The 24958-nt window shown below is 34.7% G+C and overlaps 4 protein-coding genes across 15 annotated transcripts; 1 reads left to right on the forward strand and 3 right to left on the reverse strand.

The window, feature by feature from the left end:
* Window positions 1–8720: 8720 nt before the first annotated feature.
* LOC121212386 (uncharacterized) lies at window positions 8721–10330 on the reverse strand. Its single transcript, XM_041084873.1, has 5 exons — window positions 9918–10330; window positions 9733–9826; window positions 9556–9593; window positions 9337–9472; window positions 8721–9240 (listed from the first exon to the last, which is right to left on the reverse strand). Exons 1-5 carry the CDS (start codon window positions 10245–10247, stop codon window positions 8828–8830), a joined length of 1011 nt encoding a protein of 336 aa, XP_040940807.1. The 5' UTR covers window positions 10248–10330; the 3' UTR covers window positions 8721–8827.
* Window positions 10331–10432: 102 nt separating this feature from the next.
* Window positions 10433–12721, forward strand: LOC107932390 (homologous-pairing protein 2 homolog). Its single transcript, XM_016864362.2, has 6 exons — window positions 10433–10559; window positions 10730–10755; window positions 11397–11664; window positions 11848–11918; window positions 12033–12221; window positions 12300–12721. The coding sequence occupies exons 1-6, from the start codon at window positions 10532–10534 to the stop codon at window positions 12396–12398; spliced, it is 681 nt and encodes a 226-aa protein (XP_016719851.1). The 5' UTR covers window positions 10433–10531; the 3' UTR covers window positions 12399–12721.
* A 53-nt stretch (window positions 12722–12774) lies between these two features.
* On the reverse strand, window positions 12775–15351 carry LOC107932388 (uncharacterized). 2 transcript variants are annotated; one of them, XM_016864360.2, is made up of 5 exons: window positions 14623–15351; window positions 14404–14507; window positions 14148–14319; window positions 13753–13872; window positions 12775–13674 (listed from the first exon to the last, which is right to left on the reverse strand). In XM_016864360.2, exons 1-5 carry the CDS (start codon window positions 14806–14808, stop codon window positions 13099–13101), a joined length of 1158 nt encoding a protein of 385 aa, XP_016719849.1. In that variant the 5' UTR covers window positions 14809–15351; the 3' UTR covers window positions 12775–13098. The 2 variants fall into 2 exon arrangements, with proteins under 2 accessions (XP_016719849.1, XP_040940808.1); XM_041084874.1 differs by having other exon boundaries at window positions 14404–14522; window positions 14623–14991.
* A 627-nt stretch (window positions 15352–15978) lies between these two features.
* LOC107932385 (serine/threonine-protein kinase prpf4B) lies at window positions 15979–24730 on the reverse strand. 11 transcript variants are annotated; one of them, XM_041084883.1, is made up of 17 exons: window positions 24294–24730; window positions 22454–23661; window positions 22184–22371; window positions 21868–22058; window positions 21654–21722; window positions 21240–21312; window positions 20958–21114; window positions 20554–20845; window positions 20358–20472; window positions 20070–20233; window positions 19855–19929; window positions 19336–19753; window positions 18940–19004; window positions 18594–18643; window positions 18470–18497; window positions 18102–18136; window positions 17331–17953 (listed from the first exon to the last, which is right to left on the reverse strand). In XM_041084883.1, the coding sequence occupies exons 1-12, from the start codon at window positions 24588–24590 to the stop codon at window positions 19565–19567; spliced, it is 3018 nt and encodes a 1005-aa protein (XP_040940817.1). In that variant the 5' UTR covers window positions 24591–24730; the 3' UTR covers window positions 17331–17953; window positions 18102–18136; window positions 18470–18497; window positions 18594–18643; window positions 18940–19004; window positions 19336–19564. The 11 variants fall into 11 exon arrangements, with proteins under 11 accessions (XP_040940813.1, XP_040940815.1, XP_040940817.1 ...); XM_041084879.1 differs by lacking the exons at window positions 17331–17953; window positions 18102–18136 and adding an exon at window positions 15979–16190; XM_041084881.1 differs by lacking the exons at window positions 17331–17953; window positions 18102–18136 and adding an exon at window positions 15979–16190 and having other exon boundaries at window positions 18594–18703.
* Between the last annotated feature and the right edge of the window lie 228 nt (window positions 24731–24958).

A 24958-nucleotide genomic window follows, 5' to 3' on the forward strand; every position in this document is an offset into this window, starting at 1 on the left:
ACTCGATTTCATGATAATTGAATATCAGAGTCCATTAACGACTAATTCTGAATAACCAATATGCTAACACTTTACTTCATATTACTAACAAAGGTCAATATATCGTACCAAGCACCTTGCTCTAAATTCAATCAAATTGCCTTATTTCAGTTTAATCGTGCATATTAGCATAAAACATTGCGCAATAGTAATCATAGTCACATGACTGTGTCACATTTGCATTCATACACTTATCCAATATGCATCGCTTTGTAATTACTTTGATCAATCCGAATTGAAAATACAACATACTGAATACCGCAACTTAATGTACTAACTTTAACTGTCTTCATACCTCTAGACGTAGAAAACCTAAACAATATCAAGATTCCCTTCCATCAATAGTCAAACCTATGACGCATATATAGTTTATTATTTCCAAAGATACATAAGCATCAACCTCTATCATCATCAATCAAAACATATCTTTACCATTTGGTTTCTTTTGAAGCACATAGTATTCATAACTTATAATAACATAGATACTTACTCTTTACATACTCATATTTCATATCATAACATTGCTCAAAGTACTCTTCATGCACTCAGAAATATAAAAATAATCCTATCAACAATCAAAACTCGAGTATAACTGAGTATGATACATAGTCCAGAACCAATAACCTACATAACGTAGTACAAAAACATCCCTTCTTTTACATTAGCGAATCAATTTTCATTTTAATCCTTTTGGCCAATTTCACATACAATAAAATCTCAGTACTTTCTTTACTTAAATCATACGATAAATTAATCAATACTTGCATAACCATTGCCGATATTACCCTTATCAGATATAAATCCCACAATGTTTTTTATATAAATTACGACGTGCCGAATGTACCGAGTATATACAAAGCATAATACTTTACACACAGACTGATAGGTCATCCTATTTTCGCAATAAAATAACAATCACATATACGTTTTTCTTGAATGCTAGTGATTACTTGAGGTAAACTACAAATGAGGAGTAATATGTACTGAACATTAAATGTATATATTACTTGAATAGTCACTGCGAACATTTAAAATCATAATCTTACTAATTCACCAGCATTAAGCCTGCGGACTTTAAACCCGATACAATCCCAACATGAAGCCAGCGGTCTCTAACCCGATACAATCAGCATATTCATTTAATATATATTTATATTTTTACTAACTTTGGCTCATTAAATATCTAATATGCACACTTTTCACAATGGTCATTCGCCTTATCACATATTCACTTACACATATATCACATTAACCATTCGGCCTTATCACATGTATGCACTTTCACATTCATCACATTGGCCATTCGCCTTATCACATATACACACTTTCACATTCATCACATTGGCCATTCGATCTTAAGCTAGATATTACGCCTTGTCATTTTATTTTGTCTAGGTACAAATACATTAGTAAATTGATTCAAATACGTAAAATTTCCATTTGGCCTTAGAACATATATGGCCAATCATATTTTCAATTAGCCATTCTATAATAGTACCATTAATCAAAACTCAAAATAGGTTTAATTACTTAGAGACTTACCTCGAATTGTCGAACGACTACGGATCGGCTTTGGTTAGTTTAGCTTTTCACCTATCCGAATTAGCTCCTTAAGCTCTTGAGCTTAATCTAAAACAAATTAACTTATTAAAATCCCATTGTGCTTGCTGATGCCGAATACCACAAGAAATTTAATAGCCATATAACTACTTACTCAATATAAAATAATCGTACACATCTTTAATCACCTTAAACAAATTACAAGTATATAGAAAATCAAAGCATACTCATCGTAGCCTTATTCGGCCATCTCAATACATCTAAGTGACCATATGTATATACGTCATACTAAAGTGCTTTAATTAATAACACTATATCAACAATGTATAATGCGACCCTTTAAACTAATTATCCATACAAATATATTTGTACACATTTCCTTACCTAAATTTCACATTCGGCAACCACTTAATCAACTTAACAAATTTTCTATACTTCAAAACCACAAGTAAATATCATAATTTGTATCATTACATCGATTAAACTAAATCATGCATTAGCTTTAGCACATTCGGCCATTCAAGAGACAACCCAATTAACATTCAAACCTTTTTAAGCTTAGATTTCCTAAGGCCGAATATCACATAAAAACCTTTAATACACATGCAAAGTTTACACTTTAACTAATTATACATATACTAATAAACCGAATATTATTTAAACAACCATTTGAATAATTCTTTATCACATGTTCACAACCGCATAACCATGTTACAAATTCAATACATAAAAATCTTCTTATCCAAGGCTATATTTGACCTATATGTATTTTCTTACAACCATTCATTAACAATTAAGCACATGTTTAATGGCCGAATGCACATACCTCTTACTCATCCTTAACAGAATTTTTTTTATCAAGCTTCCATTTCCACTTAACTACGAACCATTTAAAACAATCAATATTTTACACATTGCCGAATGCATATATATATATATATTCATCCAAGCTCATAATTCACAAGCTTAGCCTCATTAATGACTACTTGTTCATCAAGACATTAAACACATCATGCATAACATACAAAGCATCCTTAGCCAAAAAAATACTATCACAAAACTTCCTGGCCGAATGTTATCTTTTCCATTAACTAGATTTGCCATGGGCTTGCTTCAATACTTGAGACCACTCAAATAAATATTCAAACTTAATCCTTCATTCATTTCTCATTTTAGCACATATTCGCTAATATATAATATATGCTATCAATTTAATTACAATTATAATTTTCAACTCAAACTCATTCTTACCTCGTCTTCACTTTAATTCAAATTCGGCAAGTATATAAACATATTTAGCAATTTAATTATAGCATTCCACAATTAAGCACAAGTTTCATACTTCACTTTAATTGTTGCATACAATTTGCTCATTTTAATCACCTATAACCTCACTTAACAAAAATTTTAAAACCACATGCACTCATTTAACGACCTTTTATTCATCAAGGCACTTAACACTCAATTATAACATATGCAAATCACGGCCGAATGCATCAATATTTTAATAAACAATAATTAGTTCAACTCCCATTCAATTCCTCATTCGGCATCTGTATAATTACAATCTAACATTTAAAATATAATTTCCAAGAACTTGGCACAACCTTACTTTACACTTTAATAACCGAATGAAATTTTACTCAAACTTGCCCCTCATAGCAAATTTAATTAATCTATCCTCATCCATAAACACTTATCATCAAAACATCCACAATCTAATTCTTGAAGCCATGACCGAATGCTTTATGAAATAAATTCACAAAAATTAACATATGGATCATGTTGTGAGCTTCAAAACTAACAACATATCGTAAAAATTAAAAATAAAATGCATGAAATCTCACCTTAATTCCCAACACCAAGTGACCGATGCCTTTGGTGTTCTTCCTTTCTTCTTGCTTAGTTACGGCATTAAGAGAAAACAAAGAGAAAAGTTTCTTTGTTTTATCACCATTCTTTTTATTTAATTCATGTTTCAAATTATAAACTATTAAATATTATTTACTAAATATAAATACACAGAATGCCAAAATCATAACATCATTACCATCCACAATGTTAAAATTGGGCCATTTCACATGCAAGTCCACAACTTTAGTAATTTAACATTTTAATCACTTGGACATTTGCCTATCATATTTTTAAAGTTTCTCAAATATGTCCTTTTTAGCTAATTTCACATCCAAATGACAAATTAAAACATGAAATTTTTACACATACTTATTCACAAATAATAAGCATAGAATATAACAATTAATTATTTTGTGACTCGATTTTGTGGTCCCGAAACCACTTTCTGACTAGGGTCAAATTAGGGGTGTCACAGACTGGGAAGAAATGGCCTGGCTTAAGAAATAATTGGCTCAAGAATTCGAAATCAAAGACTTTAGAAAGTTACAATATTTCCTCGAAATAGAAGTAGGTAGATCGATAGAGGGAATCTTTATTTCCCAAAGAAAATATATCTTGGATATTCTGAAAGAGACTAGCATGTTAGGTTGCAAACCAACAGAATCATACATTGGGAGTAATCACAAGTTACAAGTAGGAATTGGTGAAATAGTGGATAAAGGGAGATATCAAAGACTCATTGGATGATTGATTTATCTAGCCCATATTCAACTTGATATAACTTATGCGGTTAGTTTGGTAAGCCAGTTTATGCATGATCCTTGCAAAACCAATATGTAGGCAGTATTGCAAATTTTGTGTTATTTGAAGTCTGCACCAAACAAAGGTTTTCTCTTCTCCAAAAATAGTCATCTCAAGATAGAAGTATTTACATATGCAGATTGGGCTGGTTCTTTTGATGACGGAATGTAACAACCATTTTCAGTGAATTCGGAACAGTGGTTCGGGACCACAAATCTGACTCCACAAGAAATTATTTTAATATTATTGCATGGTCTGCATTATGATAGGAATGTTGTATAAAAATTTCGTTAAGATAATTTACCGATTACATGTCTAATTTGATAAAGGACCGAATTACATAAAATGCAAAAGTTAAATTTTAGTAGCTAAAAGAATCAAATAGTTATGGAATTCAAAATTAGAAGTCCTTATATGGTAAATAGACCATTAAGAGGAGTTAGTAGATAAGTATAATTATTCATCCATGGAAAATTAAATAAAGAAAATGACTAAATTGGAAAGTAAAAATAATTAAAGATGATAAGTAATAAAATAATGAAAATATCATCATATTATCATCTTTCCCAAATTTTTTTTACATGGAAACCCTATTTAGAAGAGTTTGAAGATAGCAAGCTTATTTGGTTCAATTAGGTGAGTATTCAAGTCTCGTTTTTAATGATTTTATGTTTCCGAGATCATAATAGTTTAATCTAGCTATCTCGGGGATTAATTTGCAAAGTTATCAAGGTACTAGGGTTTTACCGTGGATGAATATGCATGAATTATAAAGTTTTATGGTAGAAAATGAAAGGTTGTTGATAGATAAACAACTTTTGTAAAGGAAATTTTGATGAAATTATGATTTAGGGACTAAATTGAAAAGTTGTAAAATTCCTAGAAAAATTCTGATTTTTATGAAATACATGGGCTGCAAATGTTATATGTAAAAATTGGCTAGGCTTGAAATAAGGATTAAATTGCATAAATTTCATTTTTCGAGCTTAGGGACGAAATCATAATTAGATAAAAACCATTTTGCCTAAAGATATGAATTGGATTGAATTGAATATGAATTGTATTAAATTGAGTTAAATTTACTCGTATTGATCTGGATAAACTAAATACGGAATTGGATCGAGGAAAGAAAAAAGTATCGGATTAGTAGATTACAATTCACAAACACTTCTCAAGGTAAGTTCGTGTAATTAAATTGTATTTTTTTTATGTTTGAATTGAATGTTATGTATGTGAAATGTATAAATTGTCATGTATAATAATGGATCACATATCCAATAATACCCGATAAGTAATAAGTCCTATTTGGATAAATGAGACTCGATGGATACAGGGTTCCCGAATTGGTTATGGTCCTACATATGTTACGGACACACCATAGCTCGAAAGAGCGTCCCGTTATTAGCCCTCTCGAGCTTCCCGTTATATAGTTCTTGTGAGCTTCCCGTTAATAACTCTTTGGAGCATCCTGATTGGTTGTGATTCTGCATGTGTTGTAGACACACCACAGCTCTGATGAGTGTTGCGATATATGGCTTTTGTGAGCTTCCCGATTAAAGGCTCTTTGTGAACTTCCTGATTAATGGCTCTCTAGAGTTTCCTGATATGGCTCGCTTGAATTTCTCGATATATGGCTATCTGGAGCTTCCTGATTAATGGCTATTCAGAGCTACCCGTTATTGGCTTATATGAGCCTCCTGTTACATGGCTCTTATGAGCTTCCCATTATACAACCTGGATAAGCTTCCTGTTATATGGCTCGAGAGAGAGCTTTCCGTTTATGTACTCGTATGAGCACTTTCGAATATGAATTGACGAATTTCAATTTTGTACACTTTGTGTGTACTACCCATGTATCTATCGATACTTTAAATAATTGAGACAAAATGTTATGAGTATATACTTGAAATATAAAGATATGAAGTGTTCATGTTTCATGGATATTTGATGTGAAAAGTATATGTATATTGAAATTGAATATTGATGAGTTCATAAATGTTTCTTGTTATTCATATGAATTACATAACTAACATGCTTGATGAGGATATGTGTTTAAGCAAATTGGCTTGAGCATTTTTATTTGCTTACCTTAAATATGAATTAAATGGTAAGTTAATTTCATGTTATACGAACTTACTAAGCATTAAATGCTTACTCTGTTTTATTTTCTCTGTTTTATAGTACTTTGGAAGCTCGTTGGGTTGGAAGCTTGACGGTGATAACTCACGCTATTCATCGACTCATTTCAGTATAAATAGTAAATTAATTTTGGTTATAATGGCATGAATAGGTTTAAATAGCTAATATAGATGTTTTGGTTGTTATTAGCCATTAGGATGGCTTATGGTGAATATGTTTTGATATATTATATGAAATAATGTCATGTTTGATATGAGTGTTTAGTATAGTTAATTGATAGTAAGCTTCATAAATATGTCTATATGTATATTTGGTCAAATAGGTAAGTTTGGATATATGGATTTATGAAGTAATATGTCATGCATAAGACTTGATTTTGGCTTGGTTTAAATGTCTTGGATTGGTTGTGTATGTGTTAAAGTGTTTATGTAGGTGAAAGACTAATTGGGTGAGAAAAGTGGCCTTGAAAATGACCTATTTTCGTCCACATGGGCGGAGACACGGAAGTGTGTCTCAGCCGTATGTGACACACGGCCTGGCACATGGGCGTGTGGTTTGGCCGTGTGTCCCCTGCATTTTTAAAATTTAAAACAGAATGTTCAGGATTTGCACACGGGGCTTGTGGCTTGGCCATGTGACCCTTGCACCTACACATGGCCTAGCACACGAGCGTGTGACTTGGCCGTGTGACCCAAGTTAGAAAGTTACACAGGTACAGACACAGGCTGGGACACGGCCATATGCCCCATTTCGAATGCCCACACGGCCTGACCACACGGGTGTGTGTACCCTGCACCTAGGAAAAAATTTAAAATTTCGAGAAAAATTCTCTTAGTATCTAATTTAGTCCCAATTTGTTTCTAATGTCTCATATAAGGGACTTTATGAATAATATCTGACATGAATGTTAAATAATATGAAATGTCTATATTTGATCTATTTATTCCGGTAATGCTCTGTAACCCTGTTCAGGTGACAGATACGGGTTAGGGGTGTTACACAAATGGTCTGCAACAGGTTATTGTACTCTTGTAGAAGGAAACTTAGTCACTTGAAGGAGCAAGAAACAAAGTGTTGTGGCTCGATCAAGTGCAGAGGTTGAATATAAAGTCATGGCTATGCTGTAAAAGGTATTGGAAGAGCTAAAGTTGTTGAACGAAAATGAATCAACCTTGTATTGTGATAGCAACACGGCCATCAACATAGCTCAAAATCCAGTGCATCACGATAGAACCAAGCATATTGAAATAGATCGTCGTTTTATCAAGAAAAAAGTAGCCAGTGGTGCTTTAATTCTATCTTATCTAGCATCCGAAAAGCAGTTGGTTGGTGTTTTTATAAAAGGGCTCAATTGTAAAACTTATCATAATCTTCTTTGCAAGTTGGCATGCGAGACATCTATGCACTAACTTGGAGGGGAGTGTTGAGAATCTTTGATTATTTGATAGAATTGAATAACATAATTTTAGAGATTACAATTGATTTTTAAGGATTTGATTTAGAGATATTCTTTTCTTAATTGGTTCAATACTTCATGTATATATAGTTGTACACATTCTAATAAATAAATACTTTTTAGTGAGTTTTTTCTCAATACATTAGAGTATTCACCTCTAATTTCATCAAATAAAATTCAAAAAAATAATTTAAAAAATAATTGAAGATTGAGGTTTAAAAATTTGAAATTGAAAATTAAAATTTGAAGATTAAAAATATAAAATTGAGAATTGAGGATTGAAGATTGAAAATTGAAAATTTAGAATAGAAGAATGAGTACGGAGCATTTGGTTGAAAAGAATGAAATTTAGAAGAGTTTATATAAGAATTTTTTATGGCTGTTGAAACCTTACTAGTCGTTCTAGCATATTAATATAAATTAATCCTTCTCGCTGGCTGAAAAAAATAAGACTCGGTTGACAAAAACACAAGCAAAGACACTACTTTCTAGAATAAAATAAAAATAGGCAAATATTATTTTGGCTCTCCAAAGAAATTCTTAAAGTGTTGTCTTTGTGAAATTCGCAACATTTTTATAAAAATGGTCCAGCTCATTTTCACGTGACTATTAATGTATTATAGTAAAAAACTGTTCTGTCAATGAAGTTTTTAGGAGAGTTGCCTAGATTTAGGTCTCATTATGCGCAAACGCGATGAAATTATGTGAACTCTATCCATATTTATTTTGATCTAGCCTGGATTTGTAAACTCTTCAGCGGTTGGTTGCTAGTTAAAATTCAGGAATGAAAAAAAAAAAAAGTCTTTGCAATTGCGATACTTATCTTTTTCTCCAGAAATATGCACAAGAAACAGATGCCAAAAGCTTCAGCTGCTCTTCGAACTTCATCTGAGTTAAATTAACCAAAAGCAAAAACCGGGACAATTTCGTTTGTTCTTTTTATAACAAATAGAGCTACAAATTACTGCAGCAGACAAACTATTGGTCCTCAAGATTTAAAAAGAGAAGATAGGCAACTAAGCCAACCACAGGGATAAATCTAAGATAACTCACTACACCAACTTTGCTTTTCTCAACATTTTGTAGGTTCTCACCAATCAACCAAGGCTGAAAGATTGTGTATAAACATATGTCCCAAATGAAGGCATAAGCCAGTCTTTCTGAACCTAAATAACTTACCAAGAACTGCCACCTGTCTGTTATGTTTCCAAACTCACCGTCCATTCGACCATAAAGAGCCCATATTGCAGAAAACACACATACAGCCCCACCAATTAATCCCACTACGGCTGCACCATTTGTCATCACGGAGCCTAGAGGAGAGAGCTTGCTAGGACGGCTATCTGCATCAGCTTCGTTCAGCCGGATTGCCATGTAAGGAATTAAGAATGCTGCAGCAGGTCATGGAGGAGTAATGCAATTAGATTCATCACATGCTAGATGGGTTATGTTATAATTTTGAGAGTATGGTAGGAAAAGAAGCGTACTGTTGGTGAGAAACATCTGCAGTCCCCATAGAACATCGAGGGAACTTTTGTATCTGTCCCTCTTGCGATCAGTGAATAACAATGGAGCAAACATCAGTGTCCACCCAATAACAAAGTTGAACAATCCCTCAGACATCTGATCCATAAATACTAATGGTATTAGATTAATAAGCCTATGTATAAAACAATTAATTTCACCAAATAGTGATGCTTGCTTACAGGATGAAGGACTGGGGCATCAATCAGACGAATACCGACTACTCTGCCAAAAAAGGGTTCCAATTCCATTCATTGGATAGATCATCATCAAGGAAAGAACACAATAAAAAAAAATTTAGAGAAGCTAACAGATTTCTTCTACTGAGAACCATGCAAGTATTAGATGTCTGTATGTACCAGCATTGGTCAAAGGCAAAATGAAGAAGAAATTGAGAGAAAGACCGATGAGTTCGTTTATTGTGTTGGAACTGATGGCCCATACAGGGTCTCCCTGGTTAACTCAAAAAAAAAAAAAAGAAGAAGCTTTCAGCTGCGAATAAAATGAAGAGAAAGTAGGAAAAGAAATAAAAGAGGAAGCTTACAGGAGCATAGGGAAGCAAAAAGAGCCACAAGATGTAAACAGCCTCAGCGGCCCACAGACTCAGCTGAAGGACTCGCCGAAGAGGACCATCCTGATCGCTTCCTTCCGAGATGGAGCTCAAGGCGGTGGACTTGCGACGGGACGCGCGGCAAACAATGGGCATGGAATGGAGGGTAGAAAAGGAGGTTGTGGGCCATGTTTCGCCGTGATGTTTGCAGGGGTAGCGGCTGGGCAGTGGAGGAGGGTTGGAATTGAAGGGTGTTGGTCTTGGAAGAGCCCAGCAATGGGTTTGGCAGAGCAAAGATTGAGTAGCTAGTACAGCCATGGCCATGCCCTTCACTTACTCTCCATCCCCCAGCTTTGCTGATGAAAAATATGGCTGGATTGGTGATACGTGGTTCACTCATCGACCGGGTTTTCTTTATTATTTTGAATTTTTTTATCCAAGTAATGAAAAGTGAAACGATGCCGTTTCAATGGCCCTTTCTTTAATACCGCCTCGGTTCTACCTTACACATGGCTTTGGTTTTTTTTTTAATTGTCTTCTGAGGGAAAACAAATCGTTCAGAAGAAGAAATTATTTTCCCGCGCATTTTAATCTAAAATCGCCGATCGATGGCTCCGAAATCCGACAACACCGAAGGTACCACCGTCTATTTCTCTTCTTCATTCTTTTCAGATTTTAGGCATTGATTTTTGAATTTAATCCTAAAGGGAAATTTCGTTTATTACCCACTTATATTTTGTGTTGATTGATTGAAGCTCGATTCTTATTTTTCTTCTTTCTAAATCTCTTTCAAAATTTATTTGCAGCAATCGTGCTCAACTACGTGAATGAGGTAAGCTTTTTTCTTTCTTTTGATTTCTGTTAAAGTCTTACGTTTAGATTCTAATTTCTTGTTCTGGTTTCAATTAGGTTCCATTATTTTATTCGTTATTTGGATAATTTATATTAAGGTCATTGTTAGAGGAAATTTAGTTTTTAGACTCTGCATTGAAGTCTTTCTTTTCGTTATTTCTCGCTACTCACTTTGATACATTTTCCTTCATTTTCATCTTAATTATGTGGCTGCCTAACTCCATCCACACGTAATTGCAAATTACAAGAAAAATGATTATAATTATAATAAAAAAAAGGTTAGTGAGAGTATTCATTTGATGAGAGTAATTACGATGTCTTTTGATAATTTGTTATGAAGTGATATTTCATCTTTAATTATGTGGCTACTTAACTCCACTCACAACTGTAATAGGGAAAAAAAAAGATACCAATAATTATAAAATGGAGGTTAACTAGACTATTCATTTTGATGAAAACTATCTCAGCTTTTGCTGTACAATTTCTTTTAAAACGAAATTAAAAAAGAGAGAGGGGGAGAGGATTGAGATAAATAACCATTCACTGATAGTGCATTTCTGCAAGTACTTATGATTACTTGTTGAAATCTGTATTCAACCTGACGTTTCTTTTATAAACCAGCAAAATCGGCCTCTAAATTCTCAAAATGTTGCCGATTCTCTACAAAAGTTTAACCTCAAAAAGGCTTCCATTCAAAAAACACTGGATAGTCTTGCTGATAGTGGAAAAATTTCATTCAAGGAGTATGGTAAGCAGAAGATATACCTTGCTCGTCAAGACCAGTTCAATATCCCCAACAATGAAGAGCTTGCTTCTATGAAGGAAGAAAATGCCAAACTGCAGGAACACCTTGATCAACAAAAAAAAGCAATCACTGAGGTTGAGGGAGGTAATGAAATGATAATCCTTGAACACCAGATTAGTATTCTGCTAGAAGGGGTAGCAGATACCTTTTTGAACATGTCAGCCCTTGTCTTAAGATTCTAACTTTTCGGTTTTACTTTTCTATTTCTTTATAAGGAAATGTTCTCAAGTTGTGTCATGTAAACATCGGTATATACTGTTGTTTCAGAAATTAAAAGCTTGCAGTCTAATCTAACTCTGGAACAGATTCATGACAAGGAAGCTAAACTGAGGAAAGAGGTAAGACTAATTTACCAATATAGGAGCTTTTCATTCCTCTTTATCAAAACTGGTTGCAGATGTTTCTGCCGAAGTAAGTGAGAAATATTTTTGACATTGTTTGTTATGCATCAGGTTAAGGAAATGGAGGATAAATTAGTTAAATTGCGTGGAGGAGTAACTCTGGTTAGGCCAGAGGAAAAAAAGGCAGTTGAAGCCATGTATTCTGAGAAAATAAGCCTGTGGAGAAGACGGAAAAGCATGTTCAAGGATCTATGGGATGCTATAACGGAGAACTCACCTAAGGATCTAAAGGAATTCAAGGTTCCAAAGCTCCATTCTTTTAGCAGTAATCCACATTTTGCACCATAAAATTTATCTGACATTGGCTTGTATTTGCAGGAGGAACTGGGAATTGAATATGATGAAGATGTTGGTGTGAATTTACAATCATTCTCTGAGCTCCTTCAGCATGGGAAGAAGCGGGCTAGAGGTCAGTAACTTAATGTGAAGCGGTACATACTTGGTCATCAACTCAGACTCAGATTTTGGTATTTCTCTGGAGATAATATGTTCAGATATTTGTAGTTTCTTCATCCTTGTTAGAGGTCTAAACTGTTACTTCTGTATCCCACAGAGTTCCTCTTTTAAATGCACGTTACATGCCTATGTTATTGTTAGGTCATTTATGTAAAGCTAGGTTTTATAGACTCATAACCTTTGGTTATTAATATTACAAGCCAAAGCATATTATTCTATGAGCAGCCTATTTGATCACAGTTTATAAATATGAAAAATCTTAAGTCTTAATCCATTATCTTTTCTGATGATATTCCCTGTTTAGATTGTATGTAGTACTTTCTATAGGAACCTGGTATAGTATAACAAAATAATTAGGCTTCACAAAAAGAATCATTCCAAAATATTCTACATTAAGTTTACATCTGATAAAAAATAACAAAAGAAATATCAAAGACCAAAACCAACTTATACACTCAACCAAAGCTATATTTGCAACTCCATGGAACTTACAAACATTTAATTTATTCGCGCTCCTCAATATCCTGTCACTTGGTCCAAGTCCTCGAGGAAAACAGCACCTTATTTATGGTAAAGTGTCATTTACCTTTCATCCATGTGTGCAGTGGGTTTTCAGGTCGAGTCTCCACCTTCAAGCCAACAGGAAAGCTTGAAGGAAACATCAGTCAAGTTTCTTTTCTGAGTGCTCACCATCATTATCTGTATCTAGGACCTTGCCTTTAAGCTTCCTTGCATTCAAATCAAAACTTGAACCACGGGAATCATATTTATCATCATCACTCTCATAAATAACCACTTCCTTCTCCAATAGCTTGAGTGGGTCCACTTCGTCGAATGACATTGTCCTAAGGTCTATGATTCCCTCTGCTGATCCTTCACTTGAAGGACTAGACATCTTGATTTCTGGTGCCTTCTTGGTATGATTCAACTCCACTGCTTGACTACCATGATTTTCCATATCTTTAGAATTTGCTTCTTGTTTGTCAAACACTGTGTTCTGTCGAGTATTGGGACCGTTCTGATCATCAGGATCATAGGAATCAGACCGAGAGAGTTCCACAGCTGCTCTTGCAGCTGCTGCTGCATAGGCAGCTGACTCAAAGGCTGCTTGAGCTGCATCGGCTACATCCCTGTATTTTCTCCTTGTTTTTATTGAATCAGAGAACTCATCATCATCTCCTGCATCATGACTTGCCTTAACTGATATCTCCTGCTTCTTGCTTACATCCAGATTTCCCTGTATTGATAACATAACCGGCATGCCATTCGTTATTTCTATATTCTAGTCAGTTGATCCTTATAGTAAATTACATACCTCGCTGGAATCAGTGGTTTCCTCGAGTTGTAAAGCAATGCCGTACTCGGCAGCAATCTGGTTGAGCACATTCCTTCTGCTCTGCAAGTCTGGTTGTCTGGTTGACAGCTTCTGTATAATCTGTGGAAGCCAAAGAATTAAGTTATAGCATACTGCAGAATCTGTATTATGCCAGTGAAAAAGTCATTCACATTTCGCAAGATTTGTTAGGATCTTATAATATCAATACTAAAACTCTGAAATCTGTAGATTTCCTTCACAAAGCAACCACTAGTAAGCACAATGCAATCTCAGGAACACTGTTCAATTTCAGATGCTACCAAAATCTAACAATAAGGTTCTGGTATATACTAGTTTTTAAAGTTAATAGATATATTGATGAAATCAAGACTTACCTTAGCGTTCACTCCACAATTGTTGCGCAGCTCGATTGCACGAGCAGCGAATTCTTTGCCGTAGTGAGATGTAAAAACGGCACGAATCTCTAGAAGCTCGGGAAAATCCCCACACCTTGAAGATGCAAAGAGCAAGCCGGATATAGCCTCCTTGAGCTCGTCAGGGCATACTCTGCAACAGAACACAAATTGAGGATTATCAAGAAATTTGAAAACCCGATAAGGAAAAAACAAGGAAATGATGGAGAAACATAACCTGTCCTGCTCAATGAGATGGAGTCGTTCAATAACCAGATTACAATACCCTTCAAGTATAACGAAGACGTCCAACATGTTTTGCTCCTTGATCACCTGGTCAACCTGTCGAAACAAACCCTCCCCCCCACCCCCCAAAAACAAGGTTAGAATTTAGACCCAAAGACAGAAAAAAAAAACATATTTTCCAGAAAAGAAAGATGGATGAAATGGTTGTTACTCTAAGAAGAGCCCGATCATGATGGGCAAGTTGAAGGAGCTGTACAACATCGGAACGAGCTTGGTTGCAGCGAATCTGATGCTGGTTCTTGAAAACAGCAAGACGAGAAATGGCAAGAGTGACTAGTGATTTGAACTTGGATGGCTTGAAGCCTCGTCCAAGCAATGCAGCAAGCTTCTTTCCCATAAGCTTTTGCCAACTGCAAACCTACCTCTCTCTGTGTGTGTATGTGTGTAACAGGAGAGGAGGCTTTTAGCAGAAGAAAGTGAAGAAACAAGGCAAGGCTTGTGTTATGTTGTGTTTTTACGTCCCAACCGGAGGGAGATAAGATAGGTAGGCAGCGTAGTTTATATGGGACCGGTTACGTGTTCCATGCGATTTCTTGAACAGCCATGTCATTTTTATAAAAGTCAATTTATTATTTCAGTCCCTCTACTATACTCAAATACGGAATGTGGTCTCTACACTTTAATTTAATATTATTTGGTCCCTACTTTATAATATCCTTAATTAGCCTAATAGTTAATACCATTAACTATTTTAGTTAAAATTTATGTAGACTCATAAAATAAAAAAAACGTTTCTTTCAGGTTTCAACATAATAAATTTCATGTCAGCCTGTTTAGCTAGAATTTAGAAATTTCTTTCTTTTTTTTTAAATAATTACAATTGAAATAGTTAATTAAATTAATTATTAATACTAATTTATGATATTATAAAAGTAAATAGACAAATGTCAAAATTACACAAACTTTGATTCAATATATAATATCACACATAAACTTTTATTTGGTGTAATAATATATATAAAATTTTGATTGTGGTTTGAGTATATACACGAAATTTTAACAGTAATTCTTGTAAACATGTAAAGAAGTAAATACATTAAATTTTTTTTATAGTAGATAAATATAATTATTTGTGCATTTAATATATAAACTTAAAATGATGTTATATAAATAATTATTTTAATAATTTGTGAAAATTAGATAAAATTAAAATTACACGAATGAATTTACAAAAAAACAAAAATCTATGTATAAGATTACAAATGAGACCAAAGTTGATGTATTGATTTGAAATGGGAAATTAAATGTAAAGACTAAATTTACGTTTAAGTATAACAAGCTGACAGAAAAACAAAATTTGACCTTTCTAAAACAAAATTAAGAATGCGTAAGTGGGAAACTGAAAAAGAAAAGAAACAAAGATTAAGACGCGGTTGGGGCGTCAGTTTCGAGTGACACGCTTGAAATTGACCCCGATCCTATTTTATCACTACACAAGCATTTTCAGGCACGTGAACAACAACCAAAGGGCAAAAAATCACAACATAAATTTTTGTGTAGAAAAATGGAATTTTCTTTTTTGTTCGAAAATTAAATATTAGATATTATTTTTAAAAGAAAAATATAGATAACTAATGTGTCATTACAGCTTTTCTTTCCTAATAAAAAATAGAATTTTTTTAAAAAGAAGCGTGATTTGCACAAAGGGCAGGAGAGCGTAGCCGCTGGGAAAAACCTGACTTCAATCAGAAGCTTCGTTTCGTTTTCTGTCGTAAAGGACTTTCCGTAAGAAACCAAAAAAAAAGAAAAAAAAGTATTAGTACAAAAAATGTAATAAGTAGAACAATTAATTGTTTGTTTGTTTCAATTTAATTAATATTAATACAATAAAATTGTTATTAATGGCGGACAATGAACAAGCTACGGCATATGTTAAAATGGCCGACGTGAAAACATAGATACTTCCGTCAAATCTTTCTTGATAACCCATGCATTCAACTCAGGATTTTTCTTTTTGTACAAAACATTTTAAAACAGAAAATTAATTTCGGTAAAATTGATATTATGTAATGTAATAATAAGATCAAATCTTGGAGTGATGATAGTAAAATCAATTAAGACATGTGTCTAAACGTAATTATTATCGCGTAATAATGTAATGTGTGTCTTTATTTAAAGGATTATTTTTGTAATATTTATTGTCAAAATGTAAATATTTATCTTCATTGGAGTGCTTTCTTTTCCTCACTAGACATACCAAATGGATAAAATAAAACCTAAAGGAACCCTAAGACTTTGATTGATTTTTTCTTTATCTTTGTTATGCGTGAAAACAGATAGCAAATAAATCATTGGTAAAACTAGTAAGAAAGGATTCGTGTTGATATTAGTTTAGAGTGATGAGACTCCATTTATTTACCACAGTAGTTGGTTTGACACCCAACAAAGCTAGACATGACATTTTATAATTTCCTCCTAATTAGTTTCCTTCATTTAAAAAATGATAATAATTATCCCCATGCTTCAAGAATTTATCCATTTAACAATTAACCATTTCTTTATTGGCTGATAAAATAACATTAGTCTATCAGATTTCTCATGCAACTGAAATTGTAAAATATTCACTTAATGATCGTTAACCGCTATAACTTAACCTACTGCTTCACATATTTGGTTTTGGAAATCTAGATTAGTGGTTTTCCTTTTCTTGTGGGAAAAAGGGGTAACCCGATTTATTCGAATCAAAATCTAGTTATAATTTTGTTCTTTCGAATCATATAAAGATATTGAAAAGCAAAAAATATCTTTTATTTATAAAAAATTCAACTAAAAACAAATAGCAAAAAAAAAGAACTTCCAAGTTAATTATTTTACTGTGGTGGGTTTGACGTTAAAAGAAAGCAAAACTAATAAGCAAAATACAAGAAAAATGAGTCTTCCTTCGTATTCATACTTAACAGCACACAAACATACAAATTTATATAGGTGCAGGGGAAAACCACTATTTTCTAATTCCATTCATCTGTGTAACCGTTGTTCCTCCTGAATACGCCAAACCCCCAAAAGCAGCCTCACGCAAAATATCACAGAAGCCACAAACTAAACTGTTGCTTTATTTGGAATCACTGACTCTAGCCTTGCTTCCATCAAAGAGGCCATTCAAGTCATCACTACCACAGCCTTCTCTACTCACGGGGTACTACTACATTACTTACCTAAATTTTGTGTTTCTAAACCCAAATTTCAAGTTTTATTGAGAGAGAAACAACAGGAGGCAAGAAAATCTATCACGTTTAGATTAAAAAGAAGACCCATACAACACATTTAGGTTAGACTGTAGCGTTTCCAGCAGAATTTAAAAAGACCACACACTTACAAGCTCACTACAAGTTTTAGACTAGCTTACACACTGCACTAATATTGATCAATATGCACATTAGTACCACTCAAGCATTATAAGTTGATGTGTTGCTCATCCAAAAATTGGACAGAGTTCCAACCTAAGCTTTTATTTCCATATGCATTTAATTCCTTCGTAAAATCTATGAACAAGAAGATTTATAGGTGCATCAGTCTTTTCCTCGTCAACAACATAGAAAAACCCTCATTATCAACTTATTTATTTTTTTTATTATGATGGTAATTTAGAGCCAAAGAACAAGAAAAGCTTCAAAAGAAAAAACAACGAACCCAGTTTCAAAGCTCAATGAGTAAAGCATAAGGCCCTACAAGCAATACAACTAAATAAGTAAAGGGTTTCTATGTCACTTTACAGCACTAATATTGCTGGCAATTTATGTTTTCAACAAGATAACAGAAGGAAGCACAGGAAAGTTTTTAACAAAGGAAACACTCCTATTGCACAAGATTTATTTCTTCAGCAAGTCATTAAAATTCAAGGGTAACAAATGAAGTTACAGGGTAGAAGGATCAGGCTTTGAGATTTGATAAGACAGATTCTAGAGCTCCAAAACATTTTAAGAAAAGAAAGCTACTGGAGTTCTCAAGAAAACGCAAAAATAGATAATGCTGATATAATGATATTGAAAAATACTTACAAGAATTGGGGAGCACAGGCTTTACACCCTAAGAACAAAATAGAGAGGATCACATTAAAACATTAATGTTTTCAACAAGAAAAATTGCAAAAAGATAAGAGGAACTAGGCAAATAATTACTCACTGAGATGGACTTTGACTTCAAGCTGACTCCTTTACGACCAGTGCAAGTGCCTCCAGGATGATTGAGCCATGGATCAGATATAATGCAATTTCATTAGGACATGCATATCTCTAGAAAAGGTCAAAAGAATTTTAAAAAGTACATCTCTAACAAAACGCAACAAAAAAATATCAATATAATCACAACACATAGGCACCACAAAAGCATACATAGGATACAAAAAGGTTGGCTGGAAGCAAAGTATGGAATAGTAGTGACCAAAATACACCTCTCTAACAAAACCAAAGAATCAATATAATCAGTTTTTAGGGCGTCAAAAACAGCTCCAAATAACAAACCAAGGTACCTTCTCCTGGGTGCCTTTTAAGCTTTTAAGCACTGGAGGGTTGCCTCAAAGCAGTAGCAGCTATCCTGAATGAAAAATCAAATTAGACTTCCCAGAGCTCAAACCATTCTGATAAGATAGAAAAACAAAAGTGACACATAACTAGAAAATTAACAAATGGAACAGCAAAACCAACAACAATAAAAGACCAGTAGAAACTAAAATAAAAGGGCAAATAGGAAGGAGTCACCTTGCCAAGTTTAAAGAACAAATTTTGTTCTATAAACTCATAGGAAACTGAATATATTTTTCTCATTATTCAACAAAGTTCAGCAGGTAAAAAGATGACAAATTTTCACAATGGCCATATCAAGAATGATTACAAGAGATAAAAACGCCTTTGGCTAGTTGTCTTACAATAGAAAAGTACATTCCACTGAAAGAATCGCCAGTAAAGAGTACTCCTGACCAAACATCAACCTTTTGACTTCAACCATGCCAAAAACAGTGCCCAAAGCTCTTTGTCCAGCACAGAGAAGATAAAAGACAGAATTCCCAATGATTAGATATCTAAATATGAGTTAGGTCATAATGTACAAATATCTAGCGCAACACATTTCTGGAGACATAAAATCAGCAACATGTTTCACTTGCCCGTGATGAATGGATGAGCCAATGCCTGAGTAACTGTCATTCTCTTCTCTGGATCAAGCACAAAAATTTTTTCTAGAAGGTCTTTGAAGTTGGCTACCATCTTTGGATCCTCACCTGGAGAGCCAACAATAATTGAACTGATATCTTTTGGCTTTATGTTAAGAATCATCCTCTTTATACTCTGAAAGGCATATTTAGATTCTTGGTCAAGACAAGGACAACCATGACAAACAACTTATATCAATGTAACAGTACTAAGCATTTCAGAGGGAAAAAGAAAACCTTTTTAGTAACAGGATCCTCTTCTGTAGCATGAAAATTCAGATCTTGATCAAAGTGTTGTTCTGTAAATGCTCCCTTAAAAGAAAAAAAGGAATAAAAAGTTATCAGCACAAGCAAAGAAAATTACATAATACAAGCAAATATTGTATATTAAAAAAGAAAATGCACAATATTTTTCTCAAAGAACAACTCATTCATACAAATTGACCATGTACCTTACGCAACATCTTCTTTGGAAAAGGACCTTTGAGTTCCATATGAAGACGTAGCATGTCATTGTTTGTTGGACCAGGGAAAAGAACTTTTCCAGTATATAGCTCATACAAACAGCAACCAACAGACCAGATATCCATTGGATGATCGTAAGGCAAACCAAGAACTGCACCATGAAGAAATACAAATAGAGGACCTTAACCAAAAGATATGGAAATATACAAATATCATCCAACAAAAGTAAATTATCCAGCCACCCTAAATTGTAAAAGCTTCATGTTGAGACTTACTAATTTCTGGTGCACGATAAAAGCGGCTAACAAGGTATGGTGTAATTTCATTTTTACCAGCAAACATGGCATTACCAAAATCACAAAGCTTCAGCACATTTTTTGCCTCATTTACCTGAAAAGAAAGAAACGTGTCAAAGTCAACAATCAATTGAAAAACTTAGCCACAAACATGAATGAAAAACTTAATACATACCAGCATGTTATCAGGCTTTATATCACAATGAAGAACACCACAGTTTTTTAGATGCTTAAGCGCAATAAAAAGTTGCTTAGCATAAGCCCTGACAGCAGTTAGTTTAAGACCAATATTGCGACCAAACTTCTTGAGAACTTCACGCAGATTCATATGAAGAGACTCAAAAACTAAACAAAGATGATTCCTGTACTTGAAACTTGACAAAAAACGAACACAATGTCGCTTATCATCTGGATCTGCACCTGCTAATTTTTTCAATATTTGAACCTCCAGCTGACCAGCCTTGTGCCTGTATCAAACCAGTATTAATACAAGCACGTAGCAGGAACAAGGTTGGAGAACTTGAACTCTGTATAATAGAAAAATAACATAAGAATCAATGAGAAAGTTAGACCACTCACATCGTTTCATTATTACGAATGATCTTTATAGCTACTTCTTCGGAAACAGTAGCACCAGCCTTAAGATCCTTCGCACGTACAACCGTTGAAAAAACTCCTTTTCCATGAGCAGCAGTTACTTCATATCGGCCATCAAGTATTTCACCAAATCGATAGCCTGGACAGAAAGAACAGCAGCAAATGAGCTTAAACATATACCAGAGAATTTTGTTTCAGTTATATGAAACATATGTATCTGAGTGTCTATTTATTTGTATAACAAAGTAACAACTAGAAACTTACTATAATATCCTTCAGCGTCATCCCAATTGTCATGAAGACCACTCCTTATAACCGGCAAACCATCACCTTTACCCTACAAACACACCATTTATAGATGTTTTTAAGCCTTATTGTCCCAGCTCTCAACTTAAATATAATATAGTAAATAAACAAACTTCAAACCATGCATGAGAAAGCATTTATGCTAGGAGAAAACCAAATCATGTTACTAAAACGTACTAAAAGTGAACAAATAAGAGCCTGTTAGCCACTTAGAAACTTCAAGTTATTACAAATATACACGACAAAAAGGGATAAGAAAAAGAGAAAAAAGAAGTCAAGAAGTGAATCCAGACCTGAGATACCAACTTAATCAACTCATAATTAGTACAGATACACAACAGACCAAAGCAAATAGCCAAATCTGATACATACCAATTTACGAACTCCAGTAGGTGTTTCCCCAAATATATCATCACAGAAAATATCATCTGACCTCTCACTCTGCACAAATAAATAAATGGAAATTATACACCTAAATAGCCTAAAAATAAAAGCCAAATTCAGCACATCCAAATTAAGATCTTAAAGAAAGAATGCAGGTTGAGAATGTAAAATTCAAATGAATTAGAATAGAAAACCAACACACCTTCGGGGTACCTTCACCAAGCCCAGCAGCACCAGATGTCCTCTCCGAAGCAGCATGCCCATTTTCTGAAGGTGACTTCTGAACAGACAATAATGGATCAGCAAAATAGATATCTTCATGCCCACCAACAACATCTGGACCAGCACGAGTAGCAGCTATTATTTGCCCATTATTCTCTACAGGCCTATTATCTGGTTTAGATAAAAAGTTTATTAGCTATTTTTTACAAAGCATGTGAACACTGCATTACGCTGCATCAGAGCTCAATAAAGCTAAAATAACAAGTTAAAAATAAAAGTTCATGGGAAGCAAAAACCTTTATTTACATCCGCTGCGAGTGACTGTGTCTGTTGCTGCAACGGCTGACACTTATATTTCTCTAAGATGGCTTGCCTTCGCTTCCTACTTTCCTCTTTAATCCTATTGAGTTCTGCCTCTTCCTCCTCCTCTCCAGCAAGTTTTAACGTAAGCCTTTCTTCAAAATCGTCTTGCTCCTCTTCATCTCTGAACAAATCAGATATATACGAACTGATTAGATTACAATAGAACAAAATACCATGAAACATCTCTTTCAAATGAGGTATACCTTTTTAGTTTATCACCATGTCTTTCCAATGAATCGATGTTAGAACCATGAACCTTTACTGTTTCATTCTTCCTTGTTCCGTCTCGATAAATTTCTGTTTCATCCCGTTTCGAGTGAGAATGTTTCTTATATCTATCTCGATCACTATAGCCATCATTTTCAATTTCAATATTCCTATCTCTATCCCCACTCCTGTCCCTTCTCCTTTCCCTCTCCCGCTCTTGGTTCCATTCTTCAGTTTTTTCCCTTCTCCTATCTCTATCTCTATCATAAGCACTGCTATGATCCCTGCTCCAATCTCTTTCCTTCTCCCTCTTCCTATCTCTATCTGCTTCTGTATCCCAGATCCTATCATGCACCTTCTCCCTTCTCCTTTCACCATCTAGATCCCTGTCCCGGCTCTTCCCTCGCTCCTTCTCCCTTCTCCTTTCCCTCTCCATTTCTCTCTCCCTACTCCTCTCTCGCTCCTTCTCCCTTCTCCTTTCACCACTCATGTCTCTATCTCTACTCCTTGCTCGCTCCCTCTCCCTTCTCCTCTCACCATAAATCTCCCTGTCCCTGCTCCATTCAACTCCCATCTCCCTTTCTCTGCTTCTGTCGCGCTCCTTCTCCCTTCTTAATTCCCAATCCATCCCCCTTTCCCTGCTCCTCTCTCTACCACGTGTCCCCATGTTGCGATGCCTTTCTTCACCAACATATCTGCCATAACTAGCACTTCGTTCTCTTTCATCATTCCTAACTAAGTTTCTACTACCATGTTGCCCATCCTGACTAGGATGGCGTTCGTGACGGCGACTTCTATTCAAAAGAGCCTCCTCATCCACTATGCTTTGGGAACGTGATCTTTCCCTCACAATATAACGTGACTCAGATCTACTCCTAGTATAATCATAACATCTTGAATCAAGAGGTGAGCTAGCTGATGTCTTGTATTTTTCCCCAGAACTTTCAGAGGACAACGAGTTTCTTGTGTCGCTTAATTTCTTGTCATCAACCTCTTTGACATCCTCATGGTAATTCTTTTTCTTACCACTTCTTGAAGGTGAGCTATTGATATGATCATCAGAGAGAACTCTGGGGACCAATTCTCCTTGAGACTCAACACTTAAATTTCCAGAGAGCCTAGCATGATTATGCTTCCTATCTTCACTCTTGTCACCAATCCCTCTTACTTGCTCATCCACAGAATTACTATTTTCGCCAGCTCCCTTCAAAAAAAGACAATGCAAACAAGAAATTGAGTGCACAAACTTGCAACGCATCATTCTAAAAAATTGAAAGAACAGTAATTACAAGCACATATATGCAACAACTGTAACCAGCTCTTACAACTGAATAGTAAGACATCAGTCTCTACTGAAACGCCTAGGAGGATACTTCTTTTTGCAATTCAAACATTTTCTTTGTGTGGTAGTGCATATGAATGGGATACTCACTCAGTAATCTAACAAGCTCTCACAAACCACAGATTCATTATCCCAATTTTATAAAAATATAACATAATCCACGAATATATGCAATAAAGGTCCGTCAGGTGACCGAGAAGAAAGGGCTTGATGAAAATTGTCAAAATTTCCAAACTCAGTCAGCAAGCAACCAAAAGAATAACTTCTTTCATGTACTGCCCAACACTCGAATTTCGAAATTTTGCTTGATAAAAACCAAGTAAAAGGGTAAAAATATAAAAAAATTTAAAAAAATTCCCATTTGAAACTAAAGAAAGAGCCCGAGTGTCTTCCCAATTTCTCAGTAACTAAACGGAAAATGGAAAACACAAATGATAGTAATCACTAAACACAGCCGTGACAAATTAAAACAAGCAAGGGAAAACTGAACACACCGGATCCGAAACATCCCGGCCATCGCGAGATTGATCAGCCTTGATTTCGGCGGTCGGTTCCTCATCAAGAATCTCTCCTTCCTCGACGTCATCATCAGGTCGAGGAATCGAAGGAGGAGGAAGCGGATCTTCACCACCATCTCTGGCTTCGTCCTCGTGCTTTTTGCTGCGGTGGCGGTGGTGACGATGTTTGTGGTGGCGATGCTTGTGGCGTTTGGAGGACTTATCGGTTTCCTCTTCGTCGGATGGAGAACGATGGTGCTTCCTTCGATGAGAATCTGTGGTGTCGCTAGCCATTGGGAATTAATTGCAGAAAATCTAGGGTTAAGATTAGGGTTTTTTCAATGTGTGATTGTTTTTCTTTTAATATTCTTGGAGCGAAAGAAAATAGTTTTACCCTTTTTTTTTTTTTGCTCGTTTTCGTATTTATGGACTGTTTTCTGGCTTTGGGATTTTGGGCTGCTTGATTTGGGGGCCGCTGCTCTTTCGTACGTGCCGGTTTGAAGCGTGTGGCGGCTATATAAATATAATCTTTTTCTTTTTTAAATTTCCTGGGATACAATTTGTAAGGACTAAGCAATTAGTGTGTTTGGTTTAAATATATCAAATTCTCTTGCGAATTGAGTTTAATTCATTTACTATAATGTAATAGAATGTAGATTTAA

This window comes from Gossypium hirsutum, chromosome A13, assembly GCF_007990345.1.
Source record: "Gossypium hirsutum isolate 1008001.06 chromosome A13, Gossypium_hirsutum_v2.1, whole genome shotgun sequence".
Classification (NCBI taxonomy): domain Eukaryota; kingdom Viridiplantae; phylum Streptophyta; class Magnoliopsida; order Malvales; family Malvaceae; genus Gossypium; species Gossypium hirsutum.

Coding starts and splice junctions, on each gene's coding strand:
- LOC121212386 (XM_041084873.1), bottom strand. CDS start 10,247: ATGGCCATGGCTGTACTAGCTACTCAATCTTTGCTCTGCCAAACCCAT. Junction 9,594..9,732: donor TTTGCCTTTGACCAATGCTG/GTACATACAGAC, acceptor TTGGCAGAGTAG/TCGGTATTCGTCTGATTGAT. Junction 9,241..9,336: donor GCAGATGTTTCTCACCAACA/GTACGCTTCTTT, acceptor GACCTGCTGCAG/CATTCTTAATTCCTTACATG.
- LOC107932390 (XM_016864362.2), top strand. CDS start 10,532: ATGGCTCCGAAATCCGACAACACCGAAG. Junction 11,665..11,847: donor AATCACTGAGGTTGAGGGAG/GTAATGAAATGA, acceptor CTGTTGTTTCAG/AAATTAAAAGCTTGCAGTCT. Junction 12,222..12,299: donor AGGATCTAAAGGAATTCAAG/GTTCCAAAGCTC, acceptor TTGTATTTGCAG/GAGGAACTGGGAATTGAATA.
- LOC107932388 (XM_041084874.1), bottom strand. CDS start 14,808: ATGGGAAAGAAGCTTGCTGCATTGCTTGGACGAGGCTTCAAGCCATCC. Junction 14,320..14,403: donor CATCTCATTGAGCAGGACAG/GTTATGTTTCTC, acceptor GTTCTGTTGCAG/AGTATGCCCTGACGAGCTCA. Junction 13,873..14,147: donor ATTGTGGAGTGAACGCTAAG/GTAAGTCTTGAT, acceptor TGGCTTCCACAG/ATTATACAGAAGCTGTCAAC.
- LOC107932385 (XM_041084879.1), bottom strand. CDS start 24,590: ATGGCTAGCGACACCACAGATTCTCATCGAAGGAAGCACCATCGTTCT. Junction 23,662..24,293: donor GCCGGGATGTTTCGGATCCG/GTGTGTTCAGTT, acceptor CTTTTTTTGAAG/GGAGCTGGCGAAAATAGTAA. Junction 19,930..20,069: donor CAAAGAAGATGTTGCGTAAG/GTACATGGTCAA, acceptor TTTTCTTTTAAG/GGAGCATTTACAGAACAACA.